At 41.2% G+C, this 27,937-nt stretch overlaps 1 protein-coding gene across 2 annotated transcripts; it reads left to right on the forward strand.

The window, feature by feature from the left end:
* Positions 1-44: 44 nt before the first annotated feature.
* LOC113026240 (neural Wiskott-Aldrich syndrome protein-like) lies at positions 45-27,884 on the forward strand. 2 transcript variants are annotated; one of them, XM_026174774.1, is made up of 11 exons: positions 45-515; positions 6,229-6,363; positions 10,173-10,259; positions 10,520-10,616; positions 11,558-11,581; positions 16,641-16,842; positions 18,686-18,728; positions 23,293-23,446; positions 25,501-26,102; positions 27,194-27,302; positions 27,712-27,884. In XM_026174774.1, the coding sequence occupies exons 1-11, from the start codon at positions 411-413 to the stop codon at positions 27,771-27,773; spliced, it is 1,620 nt and encodes a 539-aa protein (XP_026030559.1). In that variant the 5' UTR covers positions 45-410; the 3' UTR covers positions 27,774-27,884. The 2 variants fall into 2 exon arrangements, with proteins under 2 accessions (XP_026030559.1, XP_026030560.1); XM_026174775.1 differs by lacking the exon at positions 11,558-11,581.
* Positions 27,885-27,937: the final 53 nt, after the last annotated feature.

Raw genomic sequence — 27,937 nt, forward strand, 5'->3', positions numbered from 1 at the left:
GCGGATATGGGCAGATTTTGTTGAAAGCAACACCCCTCTGCTGTATCCTTAAAGTGGTTTGCTCCCTCCTGCTGCCATGTTGGATGTACGCATTACTGCTGCAGTCGCTGGAGTTTCCGAATGAAAGTTGAGCGTTTATCTGTCTACGTACACTTAACGAGTCACTGGTTTCACATTCAACATCAAACTGAGAATACAAGGGTTTTTCCTAAGCAGGAGCCAGACTGGAAAAGAGATCGCAACCACATCCTCCTCCGCCCTCCTGCTCGGAGTCGAACTGAGCGGAGATGATCCGGTTGCAGGCCACAGCAACCGGAGCCCGCATGGATTTTCTGTAAATACAGCCGTTTGTAGTGCCCGTTCCAGGGATAACTGCATTGTTTCGGGGTCGACTACAAGATTCTGGTGCCATGAACAGCCACCCGCCGCCCCGCAGGGCGGTTAACGTCGGCTCCCTGCTCCTTACCCCGCAGGAGAACGAGTGCCTGTTCTGCTACTTAGGCAGGAAATGCGCCGTAAGTTCCTGCGTTTGTTTACCACCTGCAACTTAAAAGTAGGTGCAGGTGTATTCACTTCACATTGTATGGGAAATGCATGTGCTTCTCAGTCCAGCTAGAATAGCTTAAAATTAGATGAATGAGTTACTCAACTATTCATAAATAAAACATAAAGATAAATATGGTCAGGGGGGAAATGGCCAGCGATAAATAAAACTTGTAATACAATACTTAATACTTTAGTTGGGCAATTCCTGATAACCTTAATGAGTCAGTACTTTAGATGCTAAGCCAATACATGGAAGAAAAAACATTTAAGATGCATGCAGGTGTGCATGCATATCAAGGAGGAGGGGGGGGAATCGATAGAATCAATGCAAGTAAATGGACTTTTAGCTCATTGTTTTGGTTTCCGAGACTGTGTTTTTACAGTTTTCTTTCTTAGTGTCAGCATTGTTTATGCTCGCTCCTGGTAAATAAGCACAGGTACAAAGCTGAGCTTGGCTTTCTTTAAAGATGAACACAGCGCATTTGTGCTTTTAGGTCCTCATCAGCTGGATGCAAATGATAGCCACAATAATAAAATAACAACAGAGTTCTTCTCGCAGGTGATAAAAGCAGCTTCTTAAATTTGCTATTAAATTTATTAAAATTGAAGCTCCAATAATTACTGTTATTCTGCTACTAAAGGCAAAACCATTAAGAAGCACTTGACTCACTAGTGCAACTCTCAAACACGCACTTTAAAGCATATAACCTGGAGAGTAAACAGTGTCACACTAATTTAGAAAATCTTAATTTAGCCTGAAAAAGAGTTTGTTGCTCTATTAAAAAAAAAAAGCCCTTTATAACGCTGGGACATCTTACTATCAATCAGTGATGAAGAACAAAAGGACAACCCAGGGTTTCTTTTTAGCACTGTAGTCAGGATAAGAGTCAGAACACTGAACCAAGCATTCCTGTAATATTAAACTGTCTATATTCTTCACAAATAAAATTCAAGAAAACACAAAAACACTCAGACAGCACAAGGGATAGCTCTTGTGTTTTCTAAAACTTTTTTTTAATTACAACACGCTGACGTCAGCCTTTTTTTTTCCTTCTTTTTTTAATTGCAATATGATGATGTCTCCCCAGCAACATTATGATATCATAGGGTAATAGGTGATATTTAGTCAGACTCTTTCTCTCCAATTGATTTTTCTCTCTGGTTTCCTTCTTTGAAAATAAGTAGATTGACAGTCTGTCAGCATTACCTGTACATGGTGTTAATGTGCTGTGTTCAAGGCTGGGCTGTTCAACAATAATTAAAAAAGCCGAGAAGCCTGTTGGGTTATGTACAACAGGCCTTTAAGGTGGCTGGAATTAAACAATCACTTGACCGAACTGTCTTAGCTTAGGCCGATGTCCAACCTTTATTTTATCTCAGAATTTCTTGAAAAAGCAGTTGTAAAACAGATAACTGATAATCTGCAGAGAGGTTTAATTTAAGATTTCCAGTCAGGTTTCAAAATTCATCTCACTACACTAACAGGATTAGTGAAGGTTACTTATGGTCTTCTTGTGAACTCGTCTCTGTTCTTGTCCTGCTAGACCTCGTTCGATACCATTGAACATATTGTATTATTACAGAGATTAGAACATGCTGTGAGTGTTACTGTGCTGCATTGGTTTGAATCATATATATCTGACCGACTCCAATTGGTTCACATAATTGGAGCGTCTTCTTCACACACAGGTTAATTATTGAGTTCCACAGGGTTCTGTGCTAGAACCACTTTTATGTACATTGTATAGGCTTCCTTTAGGCAGTACCATTTGAAGGCATAGCATAGATTTTCATTCATTTAGTTAAACTGCAGGAATGTCTTAAAGACATTAAGACCTGTGTCGATCTGTAGGACCAGCACCCCAATACAGCTCCGTCAAATTAATCCTAATCTCTGATCCCATGGATCTTACCCAGTAGGCAGTACAGAGCTTATGTGGAGCTGATAGGTGAGGGGACTTGCCCAATTCTAACTGCCTCAAAAGCTTTCCAGGTGTCTACCCTGCCTCCTCTCATGCGAAAAAACGGGAGTCTGAGTACCCTTGCAGGCCTGGCATCCAGTAGCCACACCTGTTAATGGCAGCTCCCCTCCAGATAGGTTCTCTTGGAAAATCATTGGTTTCATTTAGTGACTTGGGAAAGTCCCAGGGGTCTGTTACTTTTGTAAGGCTGAAGTGGCCTCTAAGAGCTATTTATATTAAAGCAGATTAATACTCGGGTTTTTACCTGTACTGTTTAACAAAGGGCTAAAAAGGTAATGTCCATAATGTAGACTTTTGTGATGCAGGATATTTTATTAAAGTAATTTAGAATCAGTAAAACAAAAGCAGAATCAAATAATACTAATAAAAACAAAATCAAATCACTTGAATTATACATATCTAATTAACCTACTCTGAGATAATGCTGACCTTGTTCTGATCTTTGTGAGGAAAAAGGTTAAGAGAATAAGTGCGCCTTGGCCTCCCGGCCTCCTCCCGGTGGGACATGCCCCTCATCCAGGACTCACCCAGGAGGCATCCTTGTCAGATGCCCAAATCACCTTAACTTGCTCCTTTCAGTGTGGCGGATCAGCGGCTCTATTCTGAGCCTGTCCCGGATGGCCGAACTTCTGACCCTGTCTTTAAAGGAGAGACCAGCCACCCTTCAGAGGAAGCTCATTTCTGCCGCTTGTATCCGCGATCTCGTTCTTTCGGTTACTACTCACAGCTCATGACCATAGGTGAGGAAAAGGACGTAGATCGACAAGTAAATTGAGAGCTTTGCTTTTACACTCAGCTCTCTCTTCACCACAACAGGCCGGTAGAGCATCCCCATCATTGCAGCTACAGCACCAATCCATCTGTTGATCTTCCGCTCCCTTCTCCCTTCACTCGTGAACAAGACCCTGAGATATTTAAACTCCTCCACTTGGGACATCAGTTCGTCTCTGTCCCACAGTGGGTACTCCACCCTTTTCCGTGAATCGCTACCTTATCATGCTTGAGAGGTTTGTGTCCCAGGGATCCCAGGGGCTATGTTCTCAGGGGACTTTTGCCTCCTGTACGGTCTCCCATGGCAAACTGGTCCTGGGTGAAGGACCAGACATAGCGATAACAATCAGAGGAACAGTTCACCCTGACTGGGATAGGGTTACTGGGGCCCTGCCCTGGAGCTGGGCCCGTAGAGGGTGCCCAAGGGCGAGTGTCTGGTGGCCAGGCCTCAGTCCATGGGGCCTGTCTGGACACAACCTGAAAAAGGGACATGGGCCCATCCTTCTGTAGGCCCACCACCCACAGGAGGTGCTGTAGGGGTCTGGTGCAGTGTGTGTCAGGCGGTGGCCAGGAGCGGAGGCCCTGGCGGACCGATCCCCTGCTACCAAGACTAACAGTCTGTATCATTTTAAACATAAAAGGTTGAATGTTAAGACCTTTTTCCCTCTCTCAGATGTGATTAGAGGTAAGCCGGGGTGACTTCAAGCTCTCTCTGGCCCACTTATCTTGCCAACTGGATGATCATTTTCCCACTTCTAAGTTCAGATAAAACTGAGGTTATTGTCCTTATATAGCAAAATAAATATTACAAACATGGCATCTAACCAGATACTCACTCTGGATGGCATTACCTTGGCTGCTAGTATCACTGAGTAACACTGCGCAAATTAAACAAAAATATGTGGAACTGCTTTCTTGCATCTGTGTAATATCTCTAAACATCCTATCTCAGAGTGATGCTGAAAAACTAGTTGATGCATTTTATACTTCTAGGCTAGGCTAGTGAAATTCATTATTATCAAAATGTCCCCCCCAAAAAAACTCTGAAAAGCCTTCATTTGATCTGAAATGCTTGAGCAAGAATACTGACAGAGATTAGAAAAGAGAGAGCATATTTCTCCCAAACTGGCTTCTCCTCACTGGCTTCCTGTTAAATCCAGAATCTAATTAAAATCCTTCTCATCGCATAAAAGGTCTTAAATAATCAGGCCCCATTTTATCTTAAAAGATCTCATAGTACCATAACACCATAAGCGAGCTCTTTGCTCTTGGACTGCAGGCTAAACTTGTGGTTCCTAGAAAATTGAAAGCAGAATGGGAGCCAGAGCCTTCAGCTATAAAGCCCCTCTTCTGCTTCCAATTTGGATCACAACAATAGATAAACCTTCCTTTTTGATAAAGCAAGTAGGACTGGACCTGAATCCTTCCTTAGTTTTGTTGCAATAGGCCTAGTCTACTGGGGACTTCCCATGATGCACAGAGTATTTCTTATTCACTCACCTTTTTTCACTCGCTGTGTTTAGACGCCAGGCATTTAATCATGAGTTATTAATAATCTCTGGTTCTTTTTCGCGCTCTTTTTTCTTTTCTTTTTTTTTCTCTTCCCTTCAACCCCAACTGGCTGCAGCAGATGGCTGCCCCTCCCTGTACCTGGTTCTGCCAGTGATTTCTTCTTGCTAAAAGGGAGTTTTACCTTCCCACTGTTGCCAAATGCTTGCTTGTGGGGGCCATCTGAGTATTGTAGTTTTTTCTGTATTATTATAGGGTGTTTGCCTTGCAATATAAAGTGCCTTGAGGTGACTGTGATTTGCTACATAATACTAACTGCTCAAATCAGTTACGTCTTCAGTGATTAATGCATGTACACATTTTTAGCACGAACTCATGGTAGTAGGCACTATCAGGAGTTTAACAGGAAGCAGCCAGGCTGCTAATGATATAAAAATGACTGAGATATTGATTTTTGCGTTCATCGTTAACAGATGCTAAGATCTTAGCTTGCAGAGGCTGCAGTGTCACCACTGTCTGTGTTCATTGCTGCATTCTTCTCCTCTGTAAGAATTTAGATGCTTTTAATTTAAGGTTTTAAGGAACACATTTTGACCTTTTCTGGGGGATGCTGATTGGTGATTTCCTGCTGAAAAGTGTTTGCACCTGTTCCTTTGACCTACACCTATAAATTACAGATGGAAAGGACGCAGTGACATTTCCTCTTAACTTCCTCAGCAGCCGGAGTTACTTCCACTGCAGAGGAATCATGGCAGTGCATCAAACACTGTGCAACCTCTGCAGAAACCACAAACTGGAGCTGTTTGAAACCTGTGCAGTGCTGACTACTGCAGCTGGACTCCTCTTGTTGTTGTTAAAACACTGTGGAAAAGTGTAAGACAATGAGGCGGTGTCAGTACTTTTAAGTTTTACCCTCCTGAAGTTGGGAATCGGTGTATAAGAGTTACAAGTCCTTCACTTTTCACCTAATGTAAATGTAAAGTCAGCCATTTGTCATCAGAGTTCTTGTTTTGTTTGTGACTACATCAATACAGCTGAGTCACAACTCACGAATCAGTGTAGGGCCTTTGATAGCCTTTGATATTTGTGACTCCCTGTTAAGGTAGAATGCATTTGACATATATAATCTGATTTCCAAAGGTCTCAGTGTTTCCCTGATAACCAACTCTATTTCTCCTCCCAGCTGTAATTGTGGCTGTTTGAAGGTTTTGCATAGTGTATGTTTCCTCCTCCATTTGTCACACATGGAGTTTACAGGTATATACTAAAGAACATTGTGTGTCTGTAAAATCTTAAAGAAAAAATGGAGGGAGATAAAGTGGTTACATTTTCAGCAACGTAACCTTCTTTTCTGTAGTTGTCTTTGTTCTTTCTGTAAATCACAAAGGTGATGATATTAACCATCATATCTGTGCTTCAGACTCTGTGTTCAGCAGTGGTCCAGGTGTATGGTGCTGAGAGGAGCTGTAACTGGGTGAAGAGGTGCTGTGGAGTGGTCTGCCTTGTCAAGGACAACCCTCAGAGATCCTACTTCATCAGAGTCTTTGACATCAAGGTGAGTGACACCAAACGGAAACAATCCAAAAGCTTTAAACACCGCAGAATAGTTGAAAGATGCATCTTAAATGATTATTTTCACATTTTTGGAATTTTCTTTTTCTTCTTTCTTCCTCTTTGCTTTCTGTCAGAAGAAAAACTGAGATATGAACCTGCTGCCAGTTAGCTTAGCAGTGGTTACAGCACTGGAAACAGGCAATCGGTGCATTTAATAGAATCTGCCTCTAATGTTCACAAACACTCATATCTTGTTTGTAAAAGAAATAAGAACACGGATTTAAAGGGGGTTACTTAGATTCCCAAAAAGTTGATTCTGTTTATCTGGACGTAGCGTTTTCAGTGGGAGAAACGTTTCCTCACTCATCCAGTTGACTTCTTCAGTCTCAGCTGACTGCAGGTTTCCCCAATCTTATAAACAGTACATTTGCACAATGACTAAAACTAGCATCACTGGCAAACAATGGGCTGTGAGGTCAGTTCCTTGATCATTAATATGCAAATTGTGATGACCACTGATCAACAAAAACAGCAATAACGCTGTTTGCCAGTGGTGCTAGTTTCAGTTATTGTGCAAATGAACTGTTTATAAGATTGGGGAAACCTGCAGTCAGCTGAGACTGAAGAAGTCACCTGGATGAGTGTGGAAACGTTTCTCCCACTGAAAACGCTACGTCCAGATAAACAGAATCAACTTTTTGGGATTTCCTCTCCTGGATGATTGAGCATGCATCAAGACTTTATTCAAGAATAGTGCTTGGAACAAAATTGTTTAGTTTTTTTTCTCAGTGCTTCTGTGGAGGGTTGTGGCCAGACTTTTCACATTTACTCTGTGTGTTCACTGACTTAATTAGAACAGCACTTTATATATGATGTACATTCAGTTGCACATCTCAAATGGATCAAAATGAATTATCAGATGTGTGGTTACTGCCTGAGGCGGATACAGGCTCTCAAAGTAATATCAGTGTGGACTTAAGCTGTATATATATCCATGTAGGGCTGGGCCATATTATACCGTTCATGGTAATGGTATAATGTTAGACAACGATAGGAAAATGAAATATCGCGATAGAATATGAGTAAAACGCGCATGCGCAGAGCCTTTGTTTTCATACGCACATGGCCGATTGTTGAGTGAAACAGATGAACCAGAATTGGTTTGTAAAAAACGGTGCAACTTCAGTGATGTGAAACTGGTTTGGTGTTTGTCCGTCAGATACACGACAAAGCACATTTTTTTGCAGAACATGCAAGCGGCCGTCGTTATTGTCGTATTTGTCGGACTAAGATGCTCTTAAATCTGGGAGTAATCTGGGTCCTAAACTCCGTATACTTCAGGTCAAACGAACACTGCAGCATCACTGAGAGTTAAAAACTGTCTAAATTCTTTCATCTTTAATAAAACGATCAGCATTGCTGCTTTACCAGGTGTAACTATGAAGTTTAACTTCCAGGCATCCATGAAAACAAAATTTATTACATTTAACGGAGTTAGAAGTTAGCAGGAAGCTAGCGGAAGTTAGCTCGCTAGTTACCTAAGCATGATATAGCATGTTCTGACTGAGAGATTTCTGAAAAAATTCAAACGTACAGCTCTGCTTTCACGTCCAACATAAATGAAGAGAGGAAACTAAACAGCAGTGACGTTTGTAGGGTTACTGATGTTGGGCTAGCTGGTATATAATGATGTGCTACCTGATCGCTAGCGACACAGCTATGTTAGCATAACATAAACAGTGAAGCTGGAGGACGAACACTAACACTTTTCCACTTATAAAAGTTAACGTTAAGGTTCCTGATAGTTAGAGACAAATGCAATCGCATGGCAGGATGCTGTAAACGGACCAAACTTCAGTCAGGAGAACAACTGAGATAATCCATCCACAATACGAGATTAGTCATTAATATACTGCAACAACATGGGAATAGAGCCGCTGCCAGAGAATTCAACATTAATGAATCAATGGTACAGAAGTGGAGGAAGCAAGAAGAATGAGTTTAATAAAGTTTGATTTATCTGACTGCTTTGTTTCGCTTAATGTGCCTTATAATCCCGTGCACCTTATGGTCCGAAAAATACGTACTGCACACTGCAGTTTAATGTTGCAAAGCACCTCTTTTTAACTTCAGTGGATATTATACATGGTTATGCTCAGGATATGTCAGCCCATTTCTACTGGAAATGCCTTTTGGTTAAACTTTCAGCAAGGAATTTGCATTTGCACTGTTACATTTTTATAAAGCTTTAATGTACATAAAAACCAGCTTCTTGTTTAAGTGAAAATAAATGGAAGGTTGTCTTTTTGCGCTAGTAATGTTGTGGAGTTGTATTTTGACTCGCATCAATTATATCGTCGGTTATATCGTTATCGCAAATTTTCAAATATATATCGTGATAAATATTTTTGGCCATATCGCCCTGCTCTATATGCATGTATATATTTATTTTCTCTTTCTAATGGGAAAAAACACTGCTCACTTATCAGAATCAAGGAATGCTGAATTATGACAAGAAGGACAGTCATGATTATTTTGGTCAGGTTTTATTTCAGAAGTATAAGATTGCATTAAGCTAACAAACCATCTGTTGATTGAACTAGATGTGACAGGAGAGAGGAGGGTCTGACTGTTACCATCCCTGTTACATTCACGTTTAGCCATGAATGTAACAGGGATAATCTGCCTTTCTGAAACACTGTATGACCAGTCAGTACTATTCAGTATGACCCAAAATAAGTGACTGATAAACTCGTTATCTTTACTCATTAACTCAGCGGAAAGTATTTTTCAGAGTGTATTTGCAGCCAGAAGTATTGTCTCCTCGTGGCCATTAAATAGAATTCAGGTTTAAGCTATTTTGCTTCACTTTTCAGATCTGTAAACTATGTTTATTTTTTATACTGTTTGTGGACCAGACGAGTAGGTATTGATCACCGAGGGTGGTCTGTGGGTGCAGGTGACGGCAGACTTGCATCTCAGATGACCTGTATTATAACTATAGGTAGTGCGATGGCAGGGCCAATAATAAACCCAGCACCTCAGTCCCATGGACTGAGTAACAGAAACTAGGAAATGCTGAGACACCTGCAGAAAAGGCACCTTGAAGCAATTGTTGTTGTGATTTGGCACCATATAAATAAAATTGATTTGAAAAACCTTTTTGTAACTTTTACTTCCTCTAGTCAGTGCTCGTTGACCAAAAGTACTCTTCCGTCATCTCGGCTGGAGCTGAAGTAAACGTACTGATATGAAAAAAGGCGTTGCGTTTAATTTATTACACAACATAAAATACAAGTCCGTCCATTCGCTTTCGCTTATCCTTTTCGGGATCGTGGGGGGGCGCAGGAGCCTATCCCAGCTGTCATAGGGTGAGAGGCAGGGCTCAAGTTTTATGCTTAAAAATTATAAGTAATTGTTTTATCATATTTAAATTGTTTGATTGTGTTCAAAGCCAAATTTTTAATTGAATTTCTAATTAACGGCCCAGCCCTACTTGTAGATAGAAAATGCATGCTGCAAATATTTGGCAGTTTCTTGTTGGTTGTGTTGTTGGTGATTTTTTTTTTTTTTTTTTTTTTTCATTTAACTAAGTGGAGGTGAGCTCCTTATGGAGGTGTGTTCAAGGATACCAAAATGCATCATTGTCTTCCAGAAGACATTTAATTTCTTGAACAAGCAGCCAGCTCTTAAATCTCTCTTTGGGTTGTTGGGAGTATGAATTTAAGTTGTAGAGGATTAGAAGTCAGATTTTTTTTCTGAACTTTTTTTTTTTTTTCAATTTCATTTTTCCGTAATTTTTTTCTGTAGGAAGGGAAAATGATGTTCGAACAGGAACTCTACCACAACTTCTTCATCAGCAACTCCAGACCCTACTTCATTACATTTGCAGGAGATGTAAGTGTTTGTTTTCTTTTGACTTCTTCAAGACTTGAATGTCTACAGCAGATGATTAGTCTTCCTGTTTTTAGAGTCTATTCTCACCAAGAATTTTATCAGCATAAAATAAGGCTGTGTGGTTCTTTCATATTTCCAAATATCAGTTGTCAGGCTTGTCTTTATCCACCTACAGTGTATTACGATTTAATGTTGCACAGTTTTTCTGTTCTTCAGAGAAAGCTGTTAGAATCACATTTCACCCTTTCTCTTTCTTTCAGACATGTCAGATTGGCTTGAACTTCGCCAGCGAAGAAGAAGCCAAACGATTCAGAGCCACCATTGATGACTTGCTCAACCGACGACAGCGGAAAATAGGTGAACTTTAATGTATCAGTTTGTCTTTGTGTTCTTCCTCAATTGGTTTAACCTTTCACAACTTTTATTGGAGAACACACCTTATCTTTTGCTCACTCAGCCTGAATGCGGCTCAGAAGTCACTGCCTTAAAGGCAGGTTTGGGGCTGACTTAGAGTTTGGCACACTGTTAGAAAAGGGAGGGGAGGTAGTTAAAAGTGCAGGATTGTTTAGTGGTGAAAGTAAAAACAGCTCTACTTTGAGCTGTGAATAGCACTGACTCTCCGGACACTAGCAGTGGAAGGCTTGTAGAGGACTGATCCTCACCAAAAGTATTTCTCGGAAGAAAAAAAAAATCACCTCTCATATCAGTCATCAAGCTGTGGTTTCCACTGACAGGTTTGGTTTGGGACTGTGTTTTTGTTTGTTTCTGTGGGGTTTTGTTCCCCTATTTCTATTTTTTCTTTCGCTTCGCTGCTGTGTGCTCCATCTCTTTCTCTCTGCTGCTGTAAAGCTGTCAGTCTTTCTCAGTAGAGTAAATGTCTCTGCTGTGAGGCTCCTCTGACTTCCCTTCAGCTCCTTCCAGCATGTTGGCCTTTTGAAGTGCACCTCTCAAACTGTGACGATGACTGAGGGTTCAAAGGCTCACGGGGCTGGCACAGCTGGCAGGACGCTGTATGGCAAACACAGTTGAGCTTTCAAATATTTTGCTTCTCTTCTTTTTCTGCTCAGGCCAAGAATAACCTGACTGCTCTATTAAAATGCTTTTTCATATGTGAAGCAGCATTTCTGCAGCTTAGGGCTTTAACAGAACTAACTGAACCTAAAAAGCACTTTTCTGACTCTTTTTTTTTTTTTTTTCTCACTAAAACCTCTTAATAAGTTCCGCTTCATACATTCTAAAGATTGCTGACTCGTGATTACTTTTCTGAAACCATAATTCTGTTAATTTTTCTTTTGCAGAGAAAAGAGGCGACCCTAAAAATGGTATGTTAAACTCTTAATAAGTTTTGCTTACGTAGGCTCTTAACTTTAGTTAATTTTGTAAAAATTATTTTTCTCATTCAGGCTTTAAAAAATTCAATAACAAGTACATAGAAATGAATAAAATGAGGATGTCATTCATCCCCTGAAGTAAAAAAAAAACCCAAAGAAATACAGCAAGATGCAACATGTGGAGAAATGGCAAAGTAAACGCTTCAGTTATCCAAGGATTCAATAGAGGATTGATAGAAATATGCTAAAACTGTAGCATATGAAGCACTGAATAACCAAGAATATAGGCACTCAATCATTTCCAATATTAGCAGGTTACTATTCTAAATAAATGAATTCTAAGAATCTAAGCCAGGACTGCAGTAATTATCTGTGCGCAAATACATGTTGAGCTTTTAGTTTCTTGGTTCAGTTTTCATGTAATCTCTTTTGCTACATTGAATTAAATGGTGGTTTGACAGGTCTTTCTGTAAATACACCTCCTAAACATTAGTAACACTTAGATTTCAGAAACTGCCGTTTCGTACATATAGATCATCTGCTTATAAACCACCAAATATGCCCAACAAATGCACCCGATTGCTACTATTGACCTTCTAGTTTTTGTTTTGTTTTGTTCTTTGTGTGTGTATTTTGAAAATTACTGAGTGAATTAGCAGTTGGAATATCTGTTTGAACTTGCTTGTGTGGGTTTTGATGGTTACAGTGGAGAGACCATTAAATGAAAGCTGTTAAACACATGAACTTCAGACAGTTTTGATGGCGATTGGTAAGGAATCCATTGACTTTGTACTAGGATATAGAATAAGAACCAGCTGATGTCCAGTTCAGCTAGTTATTTCTAGAACAGTTCAGAGCTGCAGTGGCTGTAGGAGTGGCTGTAGCTCAGGTGGTAGAGCAGGTCACATACTAACGGGGAAGGTTGGTGGTTGCATGCCAGATATCCTTGGGCAACATATTATCATCCATCGGAGTCTGAATGCACTTGAATGTTAGATTGTGCAATGGGTGTAAATTTGTGAATGGGTGAGTGAGGCTAGTTGTGTAAAACACTTTAAGTGCTCAAAGTAGAAAAGCGCTATATATGAACCAGTCCATTTCCCATTATCCAGTGTTTAAGAGCAGTGTTGATCAAACTGGCAAACACTGGTCTTGTAGAAGGACCTCCTTGTATGACCGCATAGGCGAGACAGTGATGACAACAGCGTTCGTCCTACAGAACGTGTGTGTGTGTTAGTGTGTGTGTGTGTTTGAGAAATTCCATTAGACTGTTTCCTAACACATTGGCAGCATTGTTTCACAGTCTGGCTCTCACACTGACAGAGTGAAGCAGGTTAAATCTGGTTTATGGAGAAACCTTTCTGTGCCGTATGTAGACCACACGCTTTCTGTTGTTCTCTTTAAACCCTCTGGTGTGGGTTTTAATACTTCATACAAAAGCCTTTGTTGGTGATAACATCTTCAAGTATGGAGAAACTAGTCATATGTATTGCTCAGGTCTGATTTTGGCCCCGTTCTTCCCCACAAACAGTCCTGAAGGTTCTGTGGGCCCCGTCTATAAACTCTGAGCTTTAGTGCTTTCCAGTGATTTTCAACTGGATTTAGGTCAGATGATTGGCTGGGCCATTCTAGCAACTTGAATTTCTTTCTTTCTGTGTGTTTGGAATCATTGTCTTGCTGAGACATCCACACTCATTTCATCTTCATCATTCTGGTAGATGGCAGCAGGTTTTTATCAAGAATGTCTCTGTACATTTTCCATTCATCCTTCCTTCAGTTACATGAAGCATGCCAGTGCCATATGCTGAAAATCAGCCCCACACCATGATGTTCCCACCTCCAAACTTCACTGTTGGTATTGTGTTTTTGCAGTGCCTTTGACCTTTGACCTTGTCTAAATGTTGTTCTGCGCTTCAACATGCTTTTTCTTCAGCTGTGGAGCCTTGCATGGTGAGCGTGCATACAGGCCACGGTGGTTGAGTGCATTACTGATTGTTATGTGTGTATTGTACCTGCTAATGCCAGGACTTCTTATTAATAATTATGTATTACATCAGTTTAAAATATTTATTAAACTTCATTCATGTTTTGTGAATTTTTTTCAAAATAGAAATTAGCACGTTCTTCATTTTTGTTCATCTAAATGATTAGGTTGGATATTGGTTAAAGATGGCTGCTTTTGAGTCCTTGCTTTAATTAAGAAGCTGTAAAATGTGGTTATCAGTGTGGATGGATATTTGATGTTAGTTTTTAGAATTTTATAAATGATTAATCCTTTGTATTTTCTTTTCAGTCAGTACTATTAAAGTACTTATTTTGATATCAAAGCAAAAGTACCTCAACAGCTCTGTTTGAAGGCAGGGAAACAAGCACCTCCCCCATCCCACCCTAGTCCTTAGGCTGCTGATGAGGTAGACCTGTTGGTCTAGTTGTAGAAGTCCAGAATTCTTGGGGAGTGTGGTGGGGGTGCAACCAGGGATTCAGACATAGATTACTAGTGGATTAGTGGCTGTGTCAGATGTTACTTCAGTTTGTGGAGATTACAAGGAATTTCCACACTGTATGGCTTGCACCAACAACATGGACAGTTCATTGTGCACATTAAAAAAAGAATATGTCATGAATGCTCAGTGCAGACGGATGAAACCACACAGTTTGTGGCAGCCTTCTGTCATATCGGTACATGGGGTTATAGCAAGGCATGTTGATGGCACTGTAAGAGTGTCAAAAAGGGTCGCTTGCTTGGATTATTTTCCTAGAGTTAAGAGCAAACCAGCATTTCATGGAATTTAGTTTCAGTTCCCTCAGACAGGCGTTAAGCCTTTAAAATATATATATTTGTGTAAATAAGGGTGGGTGATCTTTATCCTTCAACCTCAGGTCCTCTACCAGAGGTCTGGGATCTTGAGGGTCCTGCGCAGCATCTTTGCTGTTCCTAGGACTGCACTCTTCTGGACAGAGATCTCGAATGTTGTTCCTGGGATCTGCTGGAGTCACTCGCCTAGCTTGGGAGTCACCGCACGTAGTGCTCCGATTACCAATGGGACCACCGTTACCTTCACTCTTTGCATTTTCTTGAGTTCTTCTCTGAGCCCTTGGTACTTATGTTCCTTCTTCTTGATGTTGCTTTCATTCGGTATCACTACAGCCGTATTCCTCTGCTTGTCCACCACTACTATGTCCGGTTGGTTAGCCACCACTATTTTGTCCGTCTGTATCTGGAATTCCCACAGGATCTTAGCTCAGCCATCCTCCACCACCATAAGGGGGGTTCCCATTTTGACCTTGTGATTTCCAGGCCATACTCAGCACAGATGTTTCTGTATGCTATGTCGGCCACTTGGTTATGGCGTTCCATGTATGCCCTGCCTGCTAGCACCCTGCTGTTATGTGCTGGATTGTCTCAGGGGCATCTGTGCACAGCCTGCACCCAGTTTCTATGGATCTTGTACTTGGAGCTTGTTCCTGTGCTGCCATGATTAGTGCTGCATCTGTCAAGAGGTGCTGTGCTAGGTTTAAATCTCTCACAATGGATGTCCCTTTATGTTTTTGCACTGTCCTAATACTGAACTCATGATGTCAAGATGCATACAAATATGTACACACAAACTCATTTACTCGCACATAAACACATTTCATTCCAATGTTGACCCTGTGCTAACTTGCATATGACAAATAAAAACTAAAACAGTGACACCACAACACTACCAATGTTTTGATGAGTTCTTCTTGTCCTTAGCAGGCGACCAGCGGCGGTGGTCTGCCACGCAACCAGTACGCTGCTGTAGGTGCCGCAGGTTCTCTTGCTTGATCAACGATTATCTTCCACGCTTTTCGATCTAAGGCGATGGTTCTTGCCTGCTCGAGGTCAAGTCGAAGGGCCTTCAAATCATCCTGGATTTGTTTAATCCATGTCTTCTTTGGTGCATTTCGATGCACCCTCCAATCGGTGGGGCGGGTCAAGCAGAGTAGGCCATGGGGGTAGCGGCTTGGGTCCATTCGACAAATGTGGCCAAACCAACGGAGTCGGCGGCGCTGGATTAGGTCGCTGATCGTCGGTTGGCTGCCGCAGCTGGTGAGGATGGTGTCATTCGAATGACTGTCGTGAAGGGAAACGCCGAGAATGCATCTAAGGCAACGCATTTGGAAAACTTCGAGCTTGGTCAGGTCGTGTTTGAGCATTGTCCACGTCTCTGCGCCGTAAAGTAGAATGGGCAGGATCAGGGTTCGGTAAAGGCAGATCTTTGTCGCCAATGAGATGTTGTTCTTCTTCCAGACGCACCAGCGCAGGGAAGCAAATGCTGCCGCCGCCTGCCCAATTCTGGAGCGTATCTCCACTGATGATGCCACTTTCTTCTCCTCGACGAGGGACCCCAGATATTGAAATTGTTGGACTTGTTTGATCTGCACACCATCGAGGTGGACGATCGTTGGTGAGCCGTCGGTGGTCAGGACTTTGGTCTTCTCGGCGTTAACCTTGAGGCCGTACAGTTTGGAGTGCCGGGAAATGTCATAGAGGATGTGAGTTGCCTCGGTGTCGTCTTCGGCAAAAATGGCGCTATCGTCAGCGAACATTAGATCGGTGATAAATCGATCGGTCGAGGCTTGGACTCCGCGGCGGCCCTCGAATGCTTTGCGCATTATCGCATCGATGACGATGTTGAACAACAGCGGTGACACCACATCGCCCTGCCGGGCCCCTGTCATGATGGGGAATTCTTCGGACACTTCGTCATGAATGCGTACCTGGCTGGTCGAGCCATCGTAGGCGGTTTGTAGTAGTTCGATGAAGATCATCGAGCTACTTCTGATGAGTTGGCGATACTCATCTGTATCATCAGCATATATCATCAGTACTTATCACACTCACTCTGTATTTTGTGTCTCTCTCTCACACACACACACACACACACACACACACACACACACACAAAGATACTTTTTGGCTGAATATGTGACAATAAAAATCTGAGTTGTTAAAAATCATTAAAAAAATTATAGTGGTTGTTACTTTTTCAACTCTTTCTGCTAACTTCCTCCACATGCACAGGCCCAACTCTGCATGTGGCCACAGTAGACATAAAGAACCCGGAGATCAACAATGTCCGATTCCACAACTCCCACAGCCATCAACAGCCATATCACATCAACAACATGCTGAGCCACAGCGGCCTGAGCCGGAAGGACAAGAAAACCAAAGGCAAGAAGAAGAAACTGACGAAGGCCGATATCGGCACGCCGAGCAACTTCCAGTGAGTCCGAGTCACACCACACAGTGTACTGAGTGCTCCAGTGCTGAGCAAATAAGACTTTTTTTTTATTTATTGAACCAAATCAAATGTCTAAAATAATGAACATATTTTATCATGTAGTTAAACTTTTTCATCTGTTGATGGAGAAAATTACTTATTATTAATATTTATTATTGCACAATCAAATTTTGACAGTTTAGTAACTGCAGTTCTTCCATATGGGCAAGCTGCTCTTGTGGCCATTCTGCTCTCTTAAGGCCTTTTGTCTTGTGGCCAAACAGATTTCAACTGCAGTATCCTAGATTTAACCTGGCAACAGTAGTCCTAGTTCTGCTGTGGAGATCTGCTGTGAGTGGGAGAGCAGAACAAGGACCACCAGCTGCAGTCTAAGTTGGTGTGGTTGAAAATTGTCTACGAGATGTAGCTGATTATTTCTCTGTTGTTTACTGTCACAAGGGTAGGGGTTAAAAACGTGGTCCCTTTAGCACATGTGCATATATATCCTCACATATGCACACATACCACGCTGTGAAACCCACAAATATGACCTAATTCACACCTCCAGCTCATAGTTGATCTCCAGAGTAGGGCTGTTCGATATAACGATATATATCGGCTGACGATATAAAAACATCTATCGTTTCATTTTACACTATCGTTTGTTTTGTGGTGTCGCAAAATAAACTGTTTACGGCAATATTTTCTCATCATTTTGATGGTCACTGTAGTGGCTATATTAATTTCTTAAAGTTCTCTCTTTCTCTTATATTTAATATAACCACACTACAGACGGACAAGTGCCTGTTTTTATGCGTTGTCGTTAGCAACAACGACGGTAAAACCACCGCGTGTCTGCTTGTTTATTTTCCACATAAACCTTTCAGAATAAAGCTCAAGATCCTGTTGAGACCTTTCAAAATAAACTGAATGACGTGAAAGAGTATGCAGAGTGTTTATGGATGAGAAGCAAAAAAGAGCCGTCAGGTGCTAGAAAACAAACCTTAGACTCAAACGTTAGAACAGGCTTTTCCCCGCAGCACGCCGTGTAATAAATACTTACAAAGAAAACTGCGGCCTTTACAACTTATGTCTAAAAATGTATCGATTCATCCATTGGTTAAAACACTCGACTCCAGCTACATGACGCCCAGCTGGAAACACTTCCCACAAGTCGAGCTGCCCGAGATTCACAGAATTTACAAAAAATGTTAAATTTTTGTGATTTATATCGTTATTGGGACGATAGATGTCTTATATCGGGATATGAGATTTTGGTCATATCGCACAGCCCTACTCCAGAGTGGGAAGACTACTATTCCCAGCTGCAGGTAATCATGATAGAGTTGTAGCTCACCCAGCCAAAAGATTTTCTGTGAAAGCAGCTGAATCAAGGTCACCATAACAGTGACCAGTGGATTGTGTCAGGTTACATTTCACCGCGTGTTATATTTGTATAACTATGCATGTGACGAATAAAGAATCTTGTATCAAGCTTGCTGATTGGAAAACACAAGATTAGAAAGGCTGGTGTTAGCTGGTAGGCAGAGACTGAACAGCAGAAAAGCAAAAGTCTGCTTTACACACCCTAAAACTTGAAACACAATGACAAATGATAAAGTTTTTGGACTGTGGTGTCTGTACAGTCTGATCTAGCAATGATAGGCTCCTTTGTGGCAACAGTGAACATGTTACATTAACGTCTGAGAGCCTTCAATGGCCACATTATCAGAGTGCAGTGTGTGCATTCACTGTGTATCATGTGCACATGCTAACCAGCTGATGTTCTTCTGTGTACTTACATACGCGTGTTTGCATGATCTCACTACACATCTGTCTTCTTCAGGCACATTGGTCATGTGGGCTGGGATCCAAACACAGGTTTTGATGTGAGTACCCCCCTTTATATATACACACACACAAGCAAGCACAGTAGTGACTTGTGTGGTGGCTGCTTGATGAAATCGCACAAATTTGGCTCTTGTTGCTTCCTGCTCTGCATCTGAGAACCTGCACAGAAGGAATTTGGAGATTTTCTGTCAGGTCAAAAAAACATCTGTAGGTTACATCTTTGTAACGCTGACTCTGTGGGCAATAATGTAGCTGTCACGCTGTCTTCCGCTTTCCTTGTACTGGCAACATTTACTGTGTGTTACTGGATCATTTATGATACATTACTATATGACTTGCAATTAATTAAAACGTACTTGTTTAAAGCTTTATGTGTCTACTTTACAGACCCAAAATGTATAAGGATGATGGATTCAGACTTGATTAGGCCCAGATCAGTCATGTCCCTGCAAGCCCCATTCAGATACATTTTGGATCCATTCACAGTTACTTATTGTCCCGACAAGATCAGGATACACTTTTAGAAATTGCTCAACCTTCCAAAATTATACAGAAATATCTAAAATGTAGTTGACCAACATGTAGATCGCTCTCTAAAGGCTTCTGGCATTGTTTTTAGTTAAATTTAGTATTTAAATTTAGTTTTGTGTTTTTGTTTTTTTTAGCTTACCGTATTTTCACGACCATAAGGCGCACTTAAAAGTCTTAGATTTTCTTCAAAAAGTGCGGCGCGCCCTATAGCGCGGTGCGCCCTATGTGTTGTAAGGAGGACGTAGTAGAGAACACCATGAGAACGTTAAAGGGTGAAGTGTGGGCGTTGATCGTATATACCGGGACAATCGCACATACCTGTATAAAAGAACAGGTATGTGCATTATGCAGGACATCGTTGTTTTAACAACCCTGAAAATGGCAAAGAGACACGCTTACGAAGCACAGTTTAAACTGAAGGCCATCAGCTACGCGGAGGAACATGGAAATCAAGCAGCGGCGAGAGAATTTAAGATTAACGAATCGATGGTTCGCAAATGGAGGAAGCTGGAAAACAAGCTCCGGCAGGTCAAGAAAACGCAGCCGAGTTTCCGCGGACATAAGGCGAGGTGGCCCGAGTTGGAGGAAAGACTCGAGCGTTGGATCATCGAGCAAAGAGCGAGCGGGAGAAGCGTTTCGACGGTCACCATTCGGCTAAAAGCAGTTTCACTAGCTGAAGAGATGAACATTGAACATTTCCAAGGAGGTCCGTCTTGGTGCTTTCGTTTTATGAAACGGTGCCATTTTCCCATCCGGACCAGGACTACGGTAGTGCAGCAACTTCCAGCGGATTATAAGGAAAAGCTGGCCATCTTCTGCTCCTACTGCAGCAAACACATCGGCGACAAAAACATCCAGCCCAGCCACATCACTAACATGGACGAGGTCCCGCTCACTTTTGACATCCCGGTGAGTCACACTGTGGAGAAGAAGGGGACCAGCACGGTAGCGTGCCCATCTCACAGCCGATGTGAAAAAACTTGTGAAGCAAATGAACTGTGAGCTTGCTGTCATTCCGGGAGGCCTGACAAAGGAACTCCAACCGCTGGACATCGGTGTGAACCGCCCGTTCAAAGTAAGGCTGCGAGCGGCCTGGGAGCGATGGATGACCGGTGGAGACCACAGTTTCACTAAGAGTGGAAGGCAGCGCCGGGCGAGTTACGCCACAATTTGCCAATGGATTGTAGATGCTTGGGCTAACATGTCTGCTGGCACTGTTGTTCGAGCTTTCGCAAAAGCCGGCATCGTTTCCGAGGAGCCGCACGGCACGGAAAGTGACTCTGACAGTGAAGACAGTGAACCTGGCATGTTTGATGGAGATTTAGCGCAGCTGTTCAATTCAGACACAGAGGATGAGGACTTCGATGGGTTTAATTGATGATAAAAATGTGAGTACCAAACTTTGTTTTGCTCCTGCTTTATTTTTAAATACGCACACTTGTATGCTTGTGTGTTGTTGATGATGACGATTATTGGTAATAAAAATGTGAGTACCAAACTCAGTTTTGCTCCTGCTTTATTTTTAAATATGCACACTTGTATGCTTGTGTGTTGTTGATGATGACGATTACCGGCAATAGAAATGTGAGTAAGGTACTGAATTCAGGTTTGCTCCCGCTTTATTTTTAAATATGCATACGGTACTTGTATGCGCCCTATGGTCCAGTGCGCCTTATGTGTGTGTTAAATACAGTAAGGGCACACATAACTGAGACTGCGCCTTTTAGCACAGTGCGCCTTATGGTCGTGAAAATACGGTAATGTAAAACTGTTACTGTTAGCAACAGTTAAACACCTCTCCTGTTGCTGTAAGAGAGCCATCATGTGTCAGTGAAGTCTGATAATAGACAAAATTATACAAAGTTCCACTGAGCAACATTAAAGTATTTTTTTCTGTAAATCACATTAAGCATTTTTATCCAAAATTATTAACAAGTAAAGACTGTTTCTGTTGTTTTCACATTCAGTTGTTATCAGAAGCTTGCATACACTCAACATGGGCGCGAATGTTTTGGTAATTTTGGGCTTTTAATGGTTTCTTTGAAGTGTTTTTCCAAGTTGGAATGAATGTACAGCATATAACCTTAATGATTTTAAAAAAGATGCAGATGTTGGAGTTTATTTTGGGTTTTCTCTAATCCAGACCTGTGTCAGTTATCTTCTCTCCAGCTGATCATATCATATGAGTTACAGAAATCACATTTTGTCTAAAGATTTCTGAAGAAATAGACCAATGTGTTAAAAATGGCTCACAGCAGTTATACTGCAGATCAGGCTGTGCGTAGGAAATGAATCGTACTAACAAAAAACTCAGTTGCTGCTAAAACATCTATTTTAGTAGCATCCTTTAAACAAAACCTGTAAGGTTAGTATAATCTTTAAAGCTTCGATAAATGTTTCTAATGCACATAAGCATAAGAAAAATAAAAATACCTGATTGGATACCAGGAATCAGGGTACAGCCAGTGTGCATTTCCTGCTGCTCACCACAAGGTGTCACACGGCACTTTGAGCGTCAGTCTGAGCTCCTGCACTGCGGACAAATTAAACACTCATCAGACCTAGAACATGAGGAAGTCTATTATTAGTTTAAAAAAAACAATCCAACATAAACAGGGAGCTGTTTAGCTTTTAAAACCAGTTTTATTCAGTTAAAGGGTCTTTAAAATATAAAGCACTTTGAGGCCACTGCTGGTGTGATTCAGCTCTATATAAATAAGACTAAATTGAAACTGAATTGAAGATCTTCAGCAGGAGTTAATATTTCCATAGACAAACAGTGACAGTAAGTAACATACAAGGTTAAAGCCTTAGCCCGGATACATCTTTGAACAGCAAACTTACCTGTTCTTCCATATTTACTTCAGTCCTTTGTTTTGTTTTTTTGTTTGTTTGTTTTTGTCTGCACAGCATAAAAAAATCAAAAGAGGAAACTGTAAAAGTATCGACAAAAAGATGTGAATTAAACTGCAAGCATTATGACATTCACAAAACAAGCATCGTGTTTACCTTTCTGGACCAATGTCAGTCATCTTCAGTGAAGACAGTGAAATCTGTCACATACATCCACACAGAAACCAAAGAACACACTTTACAGCCCAGCAGAGTTTCTATTTTAAATGTCATGTAGTATCACCTGTTATTTCTCCACTACATTGTATGAGAAAGATGACACCTGTGGCAGCCACCTAGTGTTTTGGTGTTCAGGGTATTTATTTTTAGTTCATATTGTTTTATATCTCTGTGACTATCTCACAAACAAATTAATACGTCCACTCCAACTGTGTGGAAGCTTTAGGTAGTTATATTTAGGGCAATATCCCACAGTGACAGCTACAAATAAGCTAAAAAGATGTGATCCTTTTGTAGATTTCAAATAAAATGAAAGGTAAGCTGATGTAGTAAATATTCTTTTATTGGATTAGAAAATTGTACACTATAGTTTTCTTTAGATTTTGAATATATCGGAGCATTAAACAGGCGGATGTGTTTTTGGGTTTGAGGGTCCAACAGGACAGAGATGATACAGAAACATGACATCCTTATAAAGTTCACACTTTAAGTTTATGAATGTGCAACTTTTCACAGTTCTCATTCTCTAGTTACTTGCTGGATGAAAACATAATTTTGACTTATAAACACATGGACATACTTCATATAGAGAGGAAAAAGGGGGAAATGGGACATAAACTCCTGCACAAATGCTGGGCTTTATAGCAATGATGACGGGCTCAGGTTGTGTGATATGAGCAGGACAGAAACACCACAGAAGGGGAAGAATGACAAAGTTGATTCTGATTGATAAGACTTTGATTTACCTTGTATCTGGGTTTACATGTTATTGATATACAGACATATCTACTGTCTCTTTCTGCTGCCATCAGACATTAAAAAGCATTAGATGAAGTTTACGTCACTGTTACCAACGCCCATATTAACGGCCACCCAAGTATTTTTGTTTTTCTGTGGCTAAAGTCATATTTGAGTTGCTGGCCTGGTTTTTGCACCATAAGGTTCTTCATAAGGTCCTCCCCAGCGTAAAGCGTATTTTAAAATATACTTTGTCAACAGCTGAATAACCTGGACCCTGAACTGAAGAACCTGTTCGACATGTGCGGCATCTCTGAGGCTCAGCTGAAGGACAGAGAAACGTCCAAGGTCATCTACGACTTCATCGAGAAGAAGGGAGGGGTGGAGGCAGTCAAGAACGAGCTGAGAAGACAGGGTGAGCACACACACACACACACACACACACACACACACACTAACCTACCTGTGAACTGAACTGATAATTACAAATTGTTGAACAGTATAAAAAAAAGAGTTTTAAGTTCCCATTTTTTGTCTTTCACAGAGAAATAGAAATTGTTGAACTAGAAATAGAAATGTCTTTGTTCAAAAATGTACTGTGAACACAGAAATGATACAGTATATTAATTACATTTTTTAAATTAGAATAAAATGCTTATTTTTTTTATTGTGTTGTTTACCACTTCCAAAACACATAGCTATTTCATCGTTTTGGGGATATTTCATCATTAAAAAAATAATTAATAACTGAATAAATGCCAGATTTAAGTGAAATGTTCATAAAAATCCAGTTGATTCTCACTGGTCAGTGTATGAAGTCAGAGATCTGATATTTTTGAACTTTTATAAATTCACATGTTGCAGTTCTTCTCACGGTTTTATCTTGAGCTGCCACCTGCTTCCTTTTTTTCACATCACACAGCAAATATGAGCAGATCAAGTGCTTTTCTGAGTCTGAATTGTTATTTTGTGAAACGTACTCAGATTCTTCTGTCCTGACTGTTTGAATCATGTTACCATGGACTAGTTAGAAAAGAGGTGTTTGAATTTAGGACAGTGCCAGCGTATGTGTTGGTGTAAATTGAACCCCTCTTTAATTACCTATTTTCTAATAATGCGAGTCGTTCCCTCATTTATCTTTAATATTTTATAAGAATTTTATTTTTTTTTAGTGTTGCAGACTAATACTGGTTAGTTTATAAAATGCCTTGTTTGAGAGAGTAGCCTGTAGTATGAAGTTAGTTTAGCATGCACATGATATATTTTACTCATGTGGCTTCAAATATTTCAGGTATCTACAGTCACATGAAGGTGGTTTGAATTTAGTAAGACAATCTGTGGTTACTTAATCTAGTTAACTTAGGAAAAGTTGGTGTAATCAGCATTATACCACTGAGAAACATCGACAGGGATAAGACTCTAAGCTCTCAAGTATCATTTTACTTGGTGCATTTCAGGGAAAGATAAAGACTTCAGACGATCTCTAAAGTTTCCAGGGATTTAGAGGTTTTTAGGTTCTTCCTAAAAAAAAATTCCAGTGAGCTGATTGGTCGATAGATGGTGATTTCTTACAAATTTATCTCTTGTGTCAAACACAACCTGCTCTGCAGCAGACTGGGCCTGCAGCATAAGTAATTGTTGCAGTGTGGTAAGAACTGACCCACATTAGACCCTTAGGCTACGTTCAGACTGCAGGTCTTAATGCTCAATTCCGATTTTTTTGATCAAATCCGATTTTTTTTGTCTGCTTGTTCACACTACAAATAAAATGTGACAGCAAACGCGCTCCAGTGTGAACCCTCAAAGCGGCCCGCATGCGCAAAAGAAGATGTCACACACAACGCGCCGTTTAGACCCAGACCAAACGGTATTGTTTGACTGATGGCCGTTAATATAAAGACTTGTTTCGAACTTTACGTTTCCCAATTTTGCTTTAAGTTATTAAGTTATTTTGTTATTTACATATGGCCTAATGATTATCCTTATTGCTGTTTTAGAGAGGAGCGGCGCTTCAAAGGATAGCTGCAGATTTCTGTCAGAATCTGCAGATTATACAGTACAAATAAAATGTTCACGTTTCTCCAACGTTGTCTTCACAACAGTTTCACTGACATCTACACTGGATGGCCAGGAAGCGTTCACAATGTCTCCGGCGCTGATAATTAGCGTCTGTCTTGTGTCAGTGACGTAAAAGACGGATTTAATGCGACATGACCGTTCAAACAGCAGTCGCTTTCTGAAACATCAGATATGTATCGGATTCAGTACCACATACGAAAGTGACCCAGATCGGCTTTGAAAGGCGCTTTCGCCTGCAGTGTGAACGTAGGCTTAGTTACTTTGGGGCTTAGTTACTTTTCTGAGCTCCAGATCCAGATGTTTCCCCAGATCACAGTGCTGCAGCAGAGTGGCGCAAAACTGCACAAGAGTTAAACGTAGGATGTTTCTTGTTGTGTTCTACTTCTACAGCACCCCCTCCACCACCTTCTCGAGGCGGCCCTCCGCCTCCTCCTCCGCCGCCCCACAGCTTGGCTCCACCCCCACCTCCACCTTCCAGAGGAGGCCGAGGAGCCCCTCCTCCCCCTCCTCCATCCAGGGCCCCGGCCTTAGCCCCGCCTCCACCACCTCCCTCCAGACCGGGAACTCTGGGTGCCCCACCTCCCCCACCTCCACCCACCAGGGGAAGTCACCAGCCGCCTCCTGCATCCCACCACCACCACCAGTCTCCCCCTCCTCCTCCCCTTCCTTTACATGCCTCTGTTACTCCCCAACCTCCACCCCCTCCACCTCTCCCAGTGGCACAGCATTCTGTGGTGAGCAGCACTCCTGCACTGCCACCTCCCCCTCCTCCTCCCCCACCTGGCCCACCTCCTCCTCCAGAGCCAGATAGCGTAGGTGGGGGTGGAGACTCGCCTCATTCACCAAGTCCAAGTGGGAAGTCTGTGCTGTTGGAGCAGATTAGAGGAGGAACCCAGCTGAAGAAGGTGGAGCAAAACAACAGAGTGCCAACTTCCAGTACTGGACGAGATGCCCTGCTGGACCAGATCCGACAGGGAATCCAGCTCAAGACTGTGAGTCAGTCCCTTTGATCACTGCGATCACTACAATAATACGTAATAAATACTTGAGGCTTTATTTGCACATATGAAGACAGCCTTTTTTTGTTTCCTTTCGTTCTGGGGTTTTGTTTTGTTTTTGTGAAAACCCACATTGTAGTTCCTGGTAGATTCTTCATAAGCTACTTGGGAATTTTACTACTTATTAGCCAGCTAACCACAGTCTCAGATAAGCCCACCAAAATTACCAGTGGAATGTTTTGTTTTTGTTGTTTACTGCTTAAATCAGCCTGTCCACTGTTTACTCCAAAACTAAGCTTTTCCTATATTCAGCCCTTTTTAGACAAATCTTTTATGGCAGTGTAAACGTATCTATGCATTTCATATAGTCACTCAGTCTGCCTTTAAGTCAGACTTAAAAATTAATGTAATCAAGATCCTTTGTGGAAAAAGATGTATTCAGAGATCTGATGTTTCCCCATTTGTTTTATCTACTTCATAATCATAATCTATTTTGTAAAACTGAACCTAGGTCTTATGTTATAATTCAATTATGAGGTTTTCTACAGTGTATATAAAGTACTGCAGTGTGGGCATAACATTCAACTAATTTAGCATGATTTTTAATTTGTATAATGAGAGTTTGTTATGTTTTGGGTTGTTTGTCATTTAAAGCAAATTCCATAAATATCTTTTGCAAATGTGCCTTTGTGAAGACTATTCAGAAAACAAGAGGACATGTAGTGAATGGACATGGGTATTTCAGCAAAAATACAACTTGATGTTCCACTTTTCATCCCGAGTTTTTCCACCTCACCCCCAAAAGCTTCTGCTACTACTGGCAAAAGGTGGCAGTGAAGAAACCTACTAGACTACCAACTACGAGAAAAGATGCATTTTAAGACAATACATTTTTAATCTACCTTTTCATATGAGCAGTTTTCCATTATAAATGTCTAAATGCCATAAGATTCATTTAAAGTTAAAACGTTCATCTTAAAACAATAATGTGAAGAGCAAACTCTGAACCACAACTTTCCTCTGGATTGTGTTACAATGCTACAATGTTGCAATTCTTTTTATGTTTTCTGTTTGTCTGTTCCCAGGTGTCGGATCATCCAGAGTCCGGCCCTCCGACACCAGCTCCAACCACAGGCATTGTTGGTGCTCTCATGGAAGTGATGCAGAAGAGGAGCAAAGCCATCCATTCCTCAGGTAGCAGCCTGAAAATGTTCCTTTTTCTGTCAGTCGATTTTCTCCATGGACCTTTCAACCTGTTGTTCATTGTTTATTCTTTAAGTTTTTCTTCTGTTGTTGAAATCAGAAAAATTACCAGTATTTCAGTTTAGTTTTCTCATCAAACATGTAGTCAAGTACTTATCACTGCCCCACCTCTCACCACTGTGTGCGTGCGTGCGTGCGTGCGTGCGTGCGTGCGTGCTAGCTATCCCTGAATGCACATCAGGGAGACTGAGCAAAGGTTACCATTAGGGGTGTGTGTCTGTCAGCACATGTGTGGTCATCTGTAAAGTCTGTTCACTCGTTTATTTCCTGTTTAGATTTTGATTGACTGAGCCAATATGAAAACTCTCCGCCTTCTTCATCTTAATGTTTCTTTTCTCAGATGAAGATGATGATGATGACGAAGATGAGGATTTTGAGGACGACGATGAGTGGGATGACTAATCAGCGCACACACACACACACACACACATACAGTTTCTCCTAAAAACCTAGTATCTGACTGACTAAAAATGTAAATGTTGTATGAACTTGCTGTATATTTATTTTTGCCTTATTTCTTCTCTTTTTAAAAAAAAAAAAAAAGATTATTATAAATAATCTGTGCA

This window comes from Astatotilapia calliptera, chromosome 7, assembly GCF_900246225.1.
Source record: "Astatotilapia calliptera chromosome 7, fAstCal1.2, whole genome shotgun sequence".
In the NCBI taxonomy this organism is placed as follows: Eukaryota; Metazoa; Chordata; class Actinopteri; order Cichliformes; family Cichlidae; genus Astatotilapia; species Astatotilapia calliptera.